General features: G+C 43.9%; 1 protein-coding gene across 4 annotated transcripts in view; it reads right to left on the bottom strand.

Moving 5' to 3' along the window:
- Positions 1-15,224, bottom strand: part of LOC128423441 (sodium channel protein type 2 subunit alpha) — a 94,545-nt gene that overhangs the window by 50,869 nt on the left and 28,452 nt on the right. For 3 of the 4 annotated variants that reach the window (XM_053408587.1, XM_053408569.1, XM_053408578.1), the window contains one exon: positions 5,026-5,347. In XM_053408587.1, coding sequence (XP_053264562.1) covers positions 5,026-5,295 — 270 coding nt within the window. In that variant the 5' untranslated portion in view covers positions 5,296-5,347. Of the gene's footprint in view, positions 1-5,025; positions 5,348-9,966; positions 10,058-15,224 lie in introns of those variants that run through there. The other variant, XM_053408592.1, reaches the window with a different exon arrangement.

The raw sequence follows: 15,224 nt of genomic DNA, 5'->3' as shown, positions 1-15,224 counted from the left end.
TTTTAGCTGCTAGAATCCACACTGCCGTTTTATTTTGTTTTCTAAAGTGGCCTATATTTTAAAACAATTTTGTACCGCTGCCATTTAAAACACCTAGTTTTTGTTTTCAGATGCACTGTGTTTTTATGCGTGGGCCTAAAAAGGCAGCCTAAAAATAAGTTTACAAATATAAATGTAATATTGCTGTTCTCCTTCGCGACACCTGGTATGGAAAACAATGCAAGGACCCGGTGACTTTTAAGCATCCTGGGCTGCAGCCCAAAAGTCATAGTCAGAGTTAGATCAGTTGAAAACGATGGATTTACGTTAGTCACGACTAACTTAATACTTAAGGAGGGACTCCATCACACAGCGTATAGTGAAATTATGAACTCTGCTTTCACAACACCTAGTGATTGACACCAAGTTGGTTTTAAAATGGGATTAGAGAAATCTGTGGAGGGTAAGGCCATCAATGGCTATATTACCTCCCGTGCCAGAGGCAAACTGCTTCTGCATACTGGTTGCTGGGAATCACATAGGCATCTAGTTGGCCACGGTAAGAACAGGATGCTGCTCTAGATGGGCCATTGGCCTGATCCAGTGGGGCTCTTTGTTTTTATAATCTTATGTAACCCTCTGTGGCAATTGGCTGCACGGCACTGCATTTAACTTCCAGCCAGGACCTGTAAGACCACTGTGTGTGAATTTTAAAGAGCCTCCACCTGAGAACTGGATTTGGGTTTTACCGGCTCTGTCCTTGCAGTTGTTTTCAAGACAGCTGTTGTTGTTTTTAAAAAAGGATTAGTCTGCATGCAGGTAGAGCAGTGCAGCATTTGGTCAGAACAGCATGAGGATTCAGAATAGATACAGCTTGTTATTACGGCCCCCTCATCCCTATTACCTCATCGGCCCTGTTGATGCTTGGAAATGGCTTCCTACAACTGCACAGCGGTAGCTTGGCAGTGGGTGACCATCTGCTTGGCACACAAAATGTTCCAGGTTCAATCCCTGGCGTCCTCCAGGACAAGGCTAGGAATGTCTCCTGTCTGAAATCCTGGAGAGTCACTGGCAAGTCAGGGTAGACAACACTGAACTGCAAGGACCAGTGCTCTGACTCAGTAAAAGTCAGTTCCCTGTGTTCCTAAGCAACAACTTCAGGCCTGCAGTTTTGCAACTTCTTCAGGTTTGCAGTTTTATGTGTTTTAACAACATAATCCGCCTGCAGGTTTACTCAGAAGTTTGCTGAACTCTGTGAGGCTTACAGCCCAGTAAGTGTGCTTAGGAGTGAACCCTACACTCACTTCCCAGGGAGTAAGTCTCATTGAACGCAATGGGGTTTACTTCTGAGTATACATGTTTAGGATTCCGCTGTAAGGTCCCACCGTTTTGACTGCATTAGGGTGCAAGTGCTTAGCTTGTTTTTCTAACTACAGTTAAAACCTTCAATCCTCGTTTTGTACAGAAAAGAGAGGGAATGAACTGGTAAGCTGTCTCTCACACCTTCAGTGACATCTGCTTTGCTGCAGTAATACATTCAAATATGAAGAGTTTAGAATAATTGCTTGCACGTGTTCAAGTCTAACGTACCTCACAAACTCAGGCCACAAGGGCTGGTTTGCTTTTACTATCAGATGCTATAGGAAGCACTTGAGATATTTGTCTTTCCCCCGACAAGAGAGTAGACACTTGCATAACTACAATGGCTGTTTTCCTTCAAGCCTGCCAAGATTGCAAGTTTTGTTTCTCTGCCAGGTTTTCGCCGCCGCTAATACATTTATTCCTCCTATTTCATTCTTTTTATGAATTGCTTGTGCTCTCATGTCTACATTTAGCCATCAACAGCAATCAAGTAACCATTTATATTTTATTCACAATCCTCCTATAACAGCTCCATCACATTTTTTTTATTAAAAAAATGCCTTCTCATTTAGAAACAGTGAAGGGGTGGGTGGGAAATCTGCAGTTAAAACTTTACACCAGGCTTTGCCTTTTGATTTCAGCAAGCGATAATTCCCTGAGTTCCAAGGGACATCTAGGTTTGATCCTGAATACACATATATGGGGTGAGGTAGAACTAGGGCTTCCTCTCTGCTCAGGGACAGGGTGAGGTGAAAGGAGTGCCCTTTCATCTTGTTCTGAAGACAGCCATGATGTGACCAGGAGCCCTGCACATCCCTGAGGAAGTGTAAGCAGGCAAGCTGGACCCATTCACTTAAAACAGGAGGGCCACAGGATTAGCAAGTAGGTGGCCTAATCTGAATCCTTGGAAGCGTAAAGGACTCTTTCTGTAGCAACAAGAAGTTGCTCCTTCTGATCATCTCTGAGCCCCGAATGTTTGCACTTAATTTTTCACAATGTCTTTCCCTCTCGCAGGTGTTTTACTCTTTAAGCCTCATCCACTTTCTCCCCATCTTTCCTCATACAAACGTTTCTAGAGGAAAACAGCTTCAGCTCCTGGTTTGGGGGAGCTACAAAAGGTGAGGCTGCTGAAGACCATCTAAGTTCCCAAGTGTAGAACTTTACACTTGTCCCTACTGAAATTCATTTTGTTAGTTTGTGGCCTGTTCTCCAATCTGTTAAAGTCATCTTTAATCCCAATTCTGTCTTCCGTGGCATTCGTGACCCCTCCCAGTTTGGTGTCATCTGCAAATTTGATGAGCATCCCCTCAATTCCTTCATCCAAGTCATTTATAAAGATGTTGAACAATGATGTCCTAGGACAGAACCCTGCAGCACCCAACTTGTCACTTTTTCCCCAGGATGATGAGGATCCATTAGCGCAGGCATGGCCAAACTGGCCCTCTAGCTGTTTTGGGACTACAACTCTCATCATCCCTAGCTAACAGGACCCGTGGTCAGGGATGATGGGAATTGTAGTCCCAAAATATCTGGAGGGCCAAGTCTGACCATGCCTGAATTAGTGAGTACTCTTTGCATTTGGTCAGTCAACCATCTACAAATCCACCAAACAGTTACCTCATCCAGCCCACATTTTACCAGCTTCTCCACAATAATATCATGGGAGACATTTTTAAAAGGCTTACTGAAATCAAGATACACTACATCAACAGCATTCCCCTGATCCACCAAGCTTGTAACAATCAAGCTGCTTTGTTTGCAATAGGTGCATGTCTCATAATTTCCTGCTAAATTCCTATAACTTTTCATACCACATATATTCTGAGTTTCTATTGTCCTATTTTCGTTGTGCTATAGAACAAGAGTGCCCCTCCATATGGCAATAATGCAGAAATATTGCAGAACAATTATGAAAGCAAAATGGCAAATGGATGGTGCGGTATACATCCAATACTAACACACTATTTTTGTGTCGATGATATGTTGCAGAAATTACCTGCAAAAAAAACGTACAAGCCAACAAGCAACAACCACCCTAAGTGGGGTTGCCATTGTTCTTTTTTCCAGCTTCTGTATTGTTGAACAAATAATTCAAGAGACTACCTAGTTTCCAAAGGGTTACTCTTTAACAAAGGAGATACACAACTTCTTCATTCAATATGAACTTCAAAATTCATTGCTGTAAGATAGCCACTTTAAAAGAGAATCAGAGCAGATAGGCCTATCAATGGCAATGAGTCTTGAGAACTTAGTGGAACCTCCACATACAGAGGCATGCCACCTGAAATTAAGGAATACTAGGGACAAACAACAAAAGGAGACCTACACATTTGTGAGCTCTGAAAGATATCTGTCTTTGCAAAATGCTGGACTTGGTCTGATGTTTCACTTCCAGTCTGATTGTTTCATATACTTTTTTAAAAGAAGTCTTTCCTAATATAGTGTTTTCTGTTGAGATGTCATGTCTGAGGGCTGTTTTATGCTCACAACAGGAAGATCTGGGTTCATGGGAGAAATCACAGAAATTATCCATGCATCTGCCCATGTATAGCTAAGCAGAGTTAAGTGAAAGCGTCACCTCTCTGTTTCTAATGAAATGGTACATCTATGTCTAATCAAATCAATGACATTTCCAGCCAAGATTAAAATCCTCATGGTTGAGTTGCCTTTTACTTTGCGGGAGAGGGCCAGGCAGAGGGTAAGCGAGGAACCTTATCTACCTTTCAACTGCAACCTACCATTTGTTCCCCACAGTAAAACAACTCGATTCAGAATAAGTCATCTGAAAGACATAACCTTTGAAAGTTAACGATTCTTCATTGAGCGGGGCTTAATATACAGATTGCATAGGAAGGAGAAGTACAGTTCTGCCCTTAAACATTTCCAAAGCGGAAATTAATGGGTAAAATTATGCCCTGCTCCTATGGAATAACACCAGAGGCAAGGACGTAATACGTGGAATAAGTAACGGCTTCGCACTGCTTCATGGGAAGGCCAGTCCTGATTGTTCTGAATATGGAAGCAAGGAAATGCTGCCATCTGTGGAATCGACTGCCTTACACAACAGTTTCACACTGCATCATGGGAAAGCTGCCTTAGTCCTTCTGAGAGTACTGTTCCACAGCTACTGCTATGCTATTTACCACAATGGTATTATTAGTTTTTCTTAATGTTGGAGGTACAGAATTATTTTGCAAATAAATAAATAAAATCAAACCTTGCTGAAGACTGGACAGCTCAGAAACAAAATATGTAGTGTAAAAACCCTTGTTGTAGAGAAATGACATAAAGGAGCCAAAGGGCAATTGCAAAATGTATTTCATAATTAAAAAAAATATTACTAAAGGAAGATGTGCTGCTAGCAGCAAAGTTAATAAAACCTTTACTCATTCATTTTTCAAGCCCTTCTTTAGGTGTAAGATAATGTAAGCAACAATTGCCAAGCATCATGTAATAAAATTGCTTCACTGTATGCAAATGTAGAGGAGGGCAATATTATAAACACTAATATGTAGCACTTATTTATGGGCAGCGTCAGTGAAGTCAACTAAGAAAAACAGAACATATTGGATAATAAGCGTCAGTAAGTTGCATGGGCTAAAAAGCATTCAGCTGAAAGGTTGCAGGATTTCCATCCCATCATATTCCAGTGGGACTTGCACTAAACTCACAGCAAAGACTCACTTTTTTGTTAAGGTAGTATGGGTCAAGATCCTCCAAGGGCTCCGACACCATTCCCGGAGGTATGTCTCCATAGATAAAGGGCAGTGATTTGCCAGCCTCCAAGTCACTATTGGGTTTTGGTTTGTTTTCATCGTCGTCGATGTCTTTGCGCTCTTGTTTGGGCTTCTTCGCTTTTTCCTCAGCGATGCGTTGTTCAATAGCTGCCAGCGATTCTTTCGTGAAAAAGCGGAAGCTGTCAGGTCCTGGTGGTACCAGCACTGATTGCGCCATCTTTTCATCCTGCACTTCTTAATTACAGTTGTGTCCCATGTATAAAAAAGTGCTAGGAGACACAAAACATAGGGGTTAGAGAGAAAGAGAGAGAGAGAGAGAGAGAGAAACTTACTGGATTTAAATCCCGCCCTTCCTCCCGAAGGAGTCCAGGATGGCAAACACAACCCCAATTTATTTCAAAAAGCATTTTAAAAACGGTCAAGACATTCTAAAAACAGTTACGGTTAAAAACATTGCTTTATCCAGTGATCTTAGGGTTGCTATGAGCAGTATTCTTTAGCCACCAATGGCCTGGGTAAACATGAATGTTTTCCAATTGCTGAAAGTTAAGAATGGTGGCTTTCCACAAATAGAGAGCCACCACTGAGAAGGCTCTGTCACTGGTCAACAACAACTGAGCAGGCCCCGATGGCTGCATTACCAACAAGGCCTCATCTACAAATTATAGGGTCCAATATGGTTGATACTGAGGAAGACACACTTTTAAGTAATTGGGTCCCAAGCCATTTAGGGATTTATATGCAACAATCAACACACTAAATTGGGCCTGATTGCTCACTGGCTGTCACACTGGTTGTTTTGATTGATTGATTGATTGAATTTGTATACAGTTGTACTTCGGAAGTTGAACAGAATCTCTTCCGGAAGTCTGTTTGACTTCCAAAATGTTTGGAAACTAAGGCGCAGCTTCCGATCAAAAGCCGCGTCGCACGTTCGGGTTCCAAAGAACATTCACAAACTGGAACACTCACTTCCAGGTTTGTGGTGTTCGGGAGCCAAAACGTTTGACTCGCAAGGTGTTCAGGATCCAAGGCATGACTGTACTGCCCTTCATCCAAAATTCACAGAGCGGTTCACAACATAAAAATATAAAATGAGAACACAAAATACATAATAAAAATAAGAACAAAACCAATACTCTCCCCCCCCCCAAAAAAACCCCAACCCACCTTTAAAAGGACATAGAATGTTAATCAGCCAAAGGCCTGGTTGAAGAAAAACCTTTGCCTGGATTCTAAAAACTTATCAAACAGCTTGTTAGCTAGGCAGGTGGATGTTTTCCTTTGCTGTAGTCCTCGCCTGCAAAATGAGGTGTAATCATCTACATCACAAGGACTTTAAGGGAATAAAAATAACATTCCTAATATGTTAAGTGCTATTTTAGTCTTCCCATTACAGATTAGAAATCAATACAGTTTGCAAAATTCACTCAAGCACAACAACTCTATGCTAATAACACAGTAGCACATGGACACATCAAGCTGTCCCACTCACTAACCTAGCAGCATTCTTCAACTGCTGGACTGTCTTCAAGGGCAGTCCCACGTGGAGCACACTACTGAAGTCCAAGCAGGTCACCAGAGAACGGATAACTGAGGCCAGGCTATCCCAGCCCAGGAACAACAGTTAGCTGGAAAACCAGTCTAAACTGGGAATACACATTCTTAACCACAGAATCCTCTTGAGACATCACTGACAAAGTGGGATACTGGAATAATCCCAGATTATGAACCCATTTTTTTCTGTGGGGAGTATAACCCCGCCCAGAACAAGTCATATATCCTAGTTCTGGGATATGGAAACCACCCACCTTCCCACAGCAGTTTTTTCTTATTGGGATTCAGCCTCAGTTGATGGGCTCCCATCCAGTCCAGAGCTGGATTTAGGGGACTGGAACCGATTTGGTCACACTGGGTGTGGAGCCTCAGGCGCACCACAACTATGATTTGGAGTGGAGCGAGAGGCAGCACGCCGAGTTTGGGCTCAGCATAGGTCTCCGCTGACATCTGAGACCCCGAGGTCCACTACTGAGTAAAAGGCTGGATTCTGGAATCAGCAAAATAATAACTGAGTATCTTCTCATATTGAACGCAGTGCACAGGATCAAGCTGAAACTTGTCTTTCTGCCTAGTATAGAAGTGCATAGCATATATGCATATACCCGCCAACATTTCTCTGATGAAAATTGGGATGTCCTTTTCTATCATTAGGGACGCGGGTGGAGCTATGGGTTAAACCACAGAGCCTAGGGCTTGCCGATTAGAAGGTCGGCGGTTTGAATCCCCGCAACAGGGTGAGCTCCCATTGCTCAGTCCCTGCTCCTGCCAACCTAGCAGTTCGAAAGCATGAAGTGCAAGTAGATAAATAGGAACCGCTCCAGCGGGAAGGTAAACGGCGTTTCCATGCGCTGCTCTGGTTCGCCAGAAGCGGCTTAGTCATGCTGGCCACATGACCCGGAAGCTGTATGCCAGCTCCCTTGGCCAATAAAGCGAGATGAGCGCTGCAACCCCAAAGTTGTCCACAACTGCACCTAATGGTCAGGGGTAACTTTACCTTTACCTTTATTCTATTATTATTATTATTAATATTAATATCATCATCATCATCAGTTTATTTATACCCCGCCCATCTGACGGCGTTGCCCCAGCCACTGGCTGGCTTCCAACACACATAAAAATATAACAAAACATTAAACATTAGAAACATCCCTATACAGGGCTGCCTTCAGATGTCTTCCAAAGGTTACATAGTTACTTTTCTCCTTGGCTTGGAGGTAGCTTAACTCCATACCCTCTGATGAAAATAGGGACGTCTTAAGAAAAAGTGGGGACGCGGGTGGCACTGTGGGTTAAACCACAGAGCCTAGGACTTGCCGATCAGAAGGTCGGCAGTTCGAATCCCCACGACGGGGTGAACTCCCATTGCTCGGTCCCTGCTCCTGCCAACCTAGCAGTTCGAAAGCACATCAAGTGCAAGTAGATAAATAGGTACCGCTCCGGTGGGAAGGTAAACGGCGTTTCCGGGCACTGCTCTGGTTCTCCAGAAGCGGCTTTGTCATGCTGGCCACATGACCCGGAAGCTGTACGCCGGCTCCCTTGGCCAATAAAGCGAGATGAGCGCCGCAACCCCAGTCGGCCACGACTGGACCTAATGGTCAGGGGTCCCTTTACCTTTAACGAAATGTGGGACATTCTGGGGTCAAATCAGAAACCAGGATAGCTTCTGTAAATCTGGGACTGTCCGTGGAAAATGAGGACACTTGGAGGGGCTGTAAACAATACCCCCTCAGCCACCAGCTCAAGCAGTTTTTGTCCTAGGAAAATAGCTATCCTGTCAGACATAAATGCCATGAGGCGAGGGGATTTTCTATGTGTGGTGATGGGGGCAATAGCTGCCTATGGTGACAAAAGGTCACCCCAATAAATCTGGCAAATAGTCTGGCAGCTCCCTTTGCTGGTATGCTGAGTCAGCTAAGTTAGGGAGTGTTTTGAAAAGAAGCATTTCAATATTATTAGAGTCTAGGGCTGGAGGGGTGGGATTTGCTTCACTTCCTGTTCACTGCCACCACAGAGAGGCCATTACTGTCACCTAAAAGATTCAGTAGGGACGCGGGTGGCGCTGTGGGTTAAACCACAGAGCCTAGGACTTGCTGATCAGAAGGTTAGCGGTTCAAATCCCCGCGACAGGGTGAGCTCCCATTGCTCAGTCCCTGCTCCTGCCCACCTAGCAGTTTGAAAGCATGTCAAAGTGCAAGTAGATAAATAGGTACTGCTCCGGCAGGAAGGTAAACGGCGTTTCCATGCACTGCTCTGGTTCACCAGAAGCGGCTTAGCCATGCTGGCTACATGACCCGGAAGCTGTACGCTGGCTCCCTCGGCCAATAAAGCGAGATGAGCGCCGCAACCCCAGAGTCATCCGCGACTGGACCTAATGGTCAGGGGTCGCCTTTACCTAAAAGGTTCAGTGGTATGGCACTCCTGCTGCACCCCAAGGAATGTGATATATATGCATATATTCACAAAGAGCAAGGAATAAGGCTTGGACACTTGAATACAGCACCGTCCCGCCGAAAAACTTTACAGTACATAGATTTAGGGATGGGAGGAATCCTTAATTGAATTATGGGCTTCGTATAATAACAACAGTCAAACCCTATTCTTAAAAATTAAGCCTATTACTTTCAAATGTAAGCATTTTATTTTTTTCCTCCCAGAACTGAGAATGGAAATCTTTTCAACGCATATGTCGCTGAAAAATAAAAATAATCCGATGAAAAAGATGCTTAAAGCTTAAATCCAAAGCGTAATCTGTGCCACATCCTATTTTTGTTTTTATATACATATATATAAACTAACCCAACCACCCTGAATAAGCAAAGCACATTATCCAAACAATTAAATAGTAACAGCAACAGAAGATCAACAGCTTGAGTGCTAGATGATCTATCGGAATAGCAATGATAAGATGAATATGGCACGCGGCGAAGGAGTCTGCAGCCTAAAAAATTATCTCCCGCCCCCAAGGTATATACAAAACAAGTGTCCATCGGCTTCGCGCCTCGGAGTTCTCCTCTTTGGGGATTAGCTGCAGCCTCTCTCTCCTCCCTCTCAGTCTCCAGTAACACAAACAAACACACCACACTCCTGCAGGTGTGCACCAGGAAAACAGGTTTGGTGCTGCGGACGAAGCGCACCTGCGGCGCCTCCGATGTGCAAAGGTTCTCTGTCACAGGCAAAACATGCGCGGTCCAAAAAGGCAGCGACAATAACGTTAGCAATAAAAATGGGAAAGTGGGTAAAAAACCATGTCTAGGAAACAGCGCGCGCGCGCACACACACACACGGTCCTTTTGTCAAGACTGCAGATGCATAAGTCATGCATTATTACCCTTATTATAGGATCGTTCACTTATGGGGGTTTGGCATCCTCGTGAAGATGCAGCAAAAACGCCACCATCCCTTTTTCTTCTTTATTTTGTGGGCGGGGGGTGGTGATGGGGTGGGGCGAGTAGTGATGTTGCTTTTTTTAAAAAAAAATATGATTCTCCTTCAACAGACCACACCTAACTTCCTGCTTAAAGGATCTTGGTTACTGAAGTAAAAACGAGCATTTCCTGTGCAAAGAAGGGGCCACTCGGCGCTAGAAACTCCACAAGGTGGCGCGCGCACGCGATCGCAAGGCGTTGGGCGAGATCTCTTTGCGGGGGACGCTGGAAGAAGCCTCCCAGATTTGAGTGTTTTTCAAGCCCTGAGGCTTTTGGGTTTCAAAGGAAGGGTTTTAAGGGGGAGGCACTTTCTTACGCTCCCCAAAAAAGCTCCTAAACGATGCAGCGTGGTTCACCAGAAACAAACAAGATAGATGTAAGTGAAGCTGGTTAGCAGACGTGGGTGAACGGAGCGGGTAGTTTGCAGTTTGAGGATCAGTCGGAATTAATGTGGAATATGGCACGGTGTTTGGAGGGCTTTCCAGTTCAAATGGTGCATGGGGAAGAAAGAGAAATGGGACTCAATCTCAAGGTCGTGGGTTCGAGCCCCACGTTGAGCAAAAAAAGATTCCAGCTTTTTAGGGGGTGGACTAGATGACCCTCGTGGTCCCTTCCAACTCTACAATTCTGTGGTTCTGTGATTCATATTAAGATGCTCCAACGTGTTGCCACCCACATCACACAGGGGAGAAAAAACTCTTTATTTCTTTAACGCTATGTATAATGAAGTATGGGATTCGCTGCCACAAGCTGTGATGATGGCCTCTCCTCCCGCTGCCTGCAGGAAAAGTCACTGAAATTTGTAGTAGCGCTGAAACTTATGCCTAATCTTTATCTTCCCGTTGCTTTTACATATAGATTGGAATACACGCTGTAAGCCATCCTTCCTTTTGCAAGGTGCAACTGCACACAGCAGCATCTATTTTTGTGGAGGCTTAAGTTGTGCTTCTTCATTTTCTTGGGAAAATAAAATAAAAATGAATGAAAGCTTTCCCCCATCAGAAACCTCCTGTGCACTGCACGGATTTCATCGCATGAGGAGAAAAACAAACCCCTGTTAACAGGGAATCTAAAAAGCATCCCTTGCCATAAATGATGGAGTAGTGACTTTCTAGAGCCGGTCTGACTGCACTGTGTACTCATCATCAGGCTCCAGAGACCAGGAATAATAAGACAGTGCAGCTGGCTCTTTGTGCTGTTGTGTGCTCCACATCACAATAGGTGGTCCATGGAGGGTGTGGGTGCCTGGACTGTTGCTGCACTAGGGTGAGAGAAGCCAGGCTTGCCCACCTATTGGCTGTTCCTTCCAATTCATGCTGAGTGGTGACATTTTGATGATGCTCGATATGGCACTACATAGCCTTTTTGATTTGTCTGGAGATAGTGGCGATGTTGGAGAGGGCTGTGTACAGGTGCCACCGCGATTGACACAGTGGAAAACTCGCAGATGTCCAGATATTGATCATTGGCTCTGCTGGTTGGAAGCTGATGCAGGTTAAATGTCCAGTGACATCTGCAAAGCCACAAGTTCCCCACCACTGACCTAGACGTTTCATCAGCTGCAGATTGTGACAGTCCACTTTTTGATGGAACTGCTCCAGTCAGTGTGTGCAACAGCTTTAAATGGCATGGGACAGGCACCAGTGTCTGGCAAAAATCAGAGATCATGAGAGACTTCTTAACAATATCTCCCATGCACAATGTTCTGCCACTCTCTCTCTCTCTGTCTCTTGACATCAAGGAAATGTATAAAACTATGGGATTTCCTCTCCAGGGAGCTCCAACAACCTGTGTGTGTCCCCAAGGAGAGTTTACAAGCAAAGTCTTGTGGTTCTTTCTGAGCTGGCTTTGGGAACTATGGTTATAAGATATGTAGATGCTTATTGTATTGTATTTTTGTTCTGGTTTTGTGGTTTTCTTTCTTTCTTCTCTAATAAATTTGCAATAAACATCAATTTAAAAAGATACAGAGGAAATGTGTGGGTTTTAAATGCTTCTTGCATTTCTAGCTGTTTAATGTTGTGCCCTGGTAATGGACTGGACGAGAGCCAACAAACTGAAGCTCAGTCCAGATTAATTCATTATGTGTCTTTAGGTGCCAGGCAGAAACGTTTCTCTTTAACCAGGCCTTTGGCTGATTAACATTCTATGGCCTTTTAAATGTGGTTGGGAGGGTATTGATTTTGTTTTGTTTTTGTTTTTATTATGTATTTTGTGTTCTCATTTTGTATTTTTATGTTGCGAACCACCCTGTGATCTTTGGATGAAGGGCTGTATACAAGTTTTATCTTTACAGTATTACTAACAACAACAACAATAATGGAATACAAAAGGGTATTTGTACATTTCTCCTTCTAGTATGCTGGCTGTCCCAGATCTTCAGGATATGGTGGGATATACACTGAGAGAAGTGCATAAGAATGAATGGAGCCCTCTTTCCCGAAGGAGCCGACCTGCCTGTTCCTTCATACAAAATAAGAAATCCGTCAGTATGTGGGTGCTCTTTAGATGTTTAATAGCCTATCTCCTGATATGTCACGGAGACTTGGTTAGTCAGGTTAGAAGAATAAAATCAAACTTGTTTAAAGTTCAGTCTTAATTGCACTTCACAGTTAAAGGCAGGAAGTAGATAGGAGAGCTATTATATGCTTTCTGGGTATGCCAATGACAAGGCAGGTTTTCTTATTGATTTTTGCCTGCCTTCACTTCAGCTTCTGGTTGGTTAAGGGACTTAAACTAGCAATTTTGTCTGTCTCCATAGCTCTATGTCCTGTTGCTTTGACAACAAAGCAAGATGGATAGAGAGTAGTGGGAAGAGGACTGGTGGACAGCTAAGAGAAAAGAGAACAGGAACTAAACCAGGATCACGTTTTTAAATAGGGGAAAAAAAGAGGATAGTCTTGTTGCAGAAACCACTGTCTCTCTGCAGAAAGCACTTTTAGGGCTGTCCAATAGGCATGATGAAATACAGAACTGCTTATCCCCGAGGTAGTTAATTTTCAAGAGTTACGTAAGGAAAGCTGAGTGATTATTAATGTATGGACCTGCATTTCTGTGGGAGTTAAAACCGAATCTCTTCGTGTGTGTTATTTTCTGCATGGATAATCTTAAGAGTCTTAACAACCGTGCTTTTGCACATAGGTAACTTGGAACTCTCTGTTTCTCCCACCACCACCCACCCCCAAAATGGGGAAAGCCACCTGACCCTTTCTGAGAGTAAAGTCTGGTCTTAATTTTTGAGCAAAATAAATAAGACAGATGGTGGCAATTTAAACTCAAATGGCAGGAAGTGCACTCTGGAGTGTGAGAGAACAGTGGATATAGAATACAAGAATCGAAACATTTGCATTGCATAGGTAGAATGTGGCGATTATACCGTTTGGGTGGGCAAGTCCTGCAATATGTTTTAAAATCCATTTTCAAACAATCCAGCAGCCTACAGTGAAGGAGGTGTTGCTGTCTTCAGATTATCTGGATTTTCGGCCTGCTTCTTCTGTATATCATCCACAATCCATGCACACTGCTGGGTTGCAACATCCAAACATCTGTGAGCGCAGAGGCCTTTCACTTTGTCTGAGCAGAAAAACAGAGGAAGCGCCTTTTGTCTTCCATGTGCTGGCAGAACTTTGTATTCCGTAGCAAGCAGTTGGTGAGGGTAGCAGCTTGTGTATGGAAAGAGTGAGCAGGTTCTTCAGAAATCTGAAGATGGTAAAAGCCATTTCACAGTAGCCTTTTTTTTTTTTTAGGCCATAGCAATCAATATACGGCCTAGGACCCTCGTACCTACGGGACCGCCTCTCCTGGTATGCCCCACAAAGAAACCTACGGTCTGCAAATAAAAACATCCTGAAGGTCCCAGGCCTCAGAGAGGTTAGGCTGGCCTCAACTAGAGCCAAGGCCTTCTCGGCTGCGGCTCCAATCTGGTGGAACGCTCTGTCACAAGAGACTAGGGCCCTGCGGGACCTGACATCTTTCCGCAGGGCCTGCAAGACAGAGTTGTTCCACCAGGCCTTTGGTCAGGGCGCAGCCTGACTCCCTCCTCTGGCAACCTGCACAGAGTTTTGCTTAATGGTTGCCATCAACTTGATTTTAATTAATTTTTATAATGAAATATTTTTAGAATGTTGGTTTATTTGATTGTTTGATTATTTGATTGTTGTTAGCCGCCCTGAGCCCGGCTTCGGCTGGGGAGGGCGGGATATAAATAAAATTTATTATTATTATTATTATTAATATTAGCTAGGGCTGGAACAAAACTGCAGACCTATGATATATTTAAGAGTACCCTTAAGTTGCAATGTGAATGCGGAAATTGTTCAAACATATCTACATGTGTGCTAGCGGATAATATTACACCTGCTTGTTATCAGAATGGGCATTCACATCAATGGGAGGGGACCCCTTCTATTTCCTGTGTTCCAGAATACATCGCTAACAAGTACAAAGCAGGAGCCTAAAGCCAATCACGCAGACAACTGACATTTATCAAGGAGCAAGTGTGATTGTGTATCTCAGAAATCAGCCCAGAGAAACACTCTAGATATCCATACCTAATTTGGACCACATGCTGCTATCAATGTCTCTTTCTTTCTTTCTTTCTTTTTCTTTTACAAAAGGTCTTTAAAATGCAACTTTCATGTTCATTGCCCCTGTGTGTTCAGGGTGGAAGTTAGGATGGCTTTATGGAATGTACATGAATGCTTGCCATATGCTGTACAATGCTGTGGGTACACAAATGGGTGGCTGACAAATCTGCATACCTGCATCTTGAGCACAGATATATAAAATGGCGTCTATTATGCACTCACTGGGAGAAATGGCAATGTGGAGCCGCTGCAAGTGCTTTAAGTGGGATCCAAGTTGTGCTCTGCTCAGGGACTTGTTGGAAGGTTTGTGTTGTGTATCTCATGGCTTTTCTGTTCCTTGAGAACAGCTTCCAGCTGAGGCATAGACACCAGCCATCTGCAGCAGGGATGAAGAACTTGTGCCTCTTCAGACGTTGTTGGGCTCCTACTCCCATCAGCCCCAGCTGGCCTAGCCTATGTTCAAGGATGATGGGAGTTGTGGTCCCAACAACATATGGAGGGCCACAGGTTCCCTACTCATGATCTACACAGGAACAAACCACGCATTGTGCACGTAGAAGGTTCCAGGTTCAATG

Source organism: Podarcis raffonei, chromosome 1, assembly GCF_027172205.1.
Source record: "Podarcis raffonei isolate rPodRaf1 chromosome 1, rPodRaf1.pri, whole genome shotgun sequence".
Lineage (NCBI taxonomy): Eukaryota > Metazoa > Chordata > Lepidosauria > Squamata > Lacertidae > Podarcis > Podarcis raffonei.
Note: the sequence above shows the minus strand (reverse complement) of the source record. Positions and strands in the feature narration are given on the sequence as shown.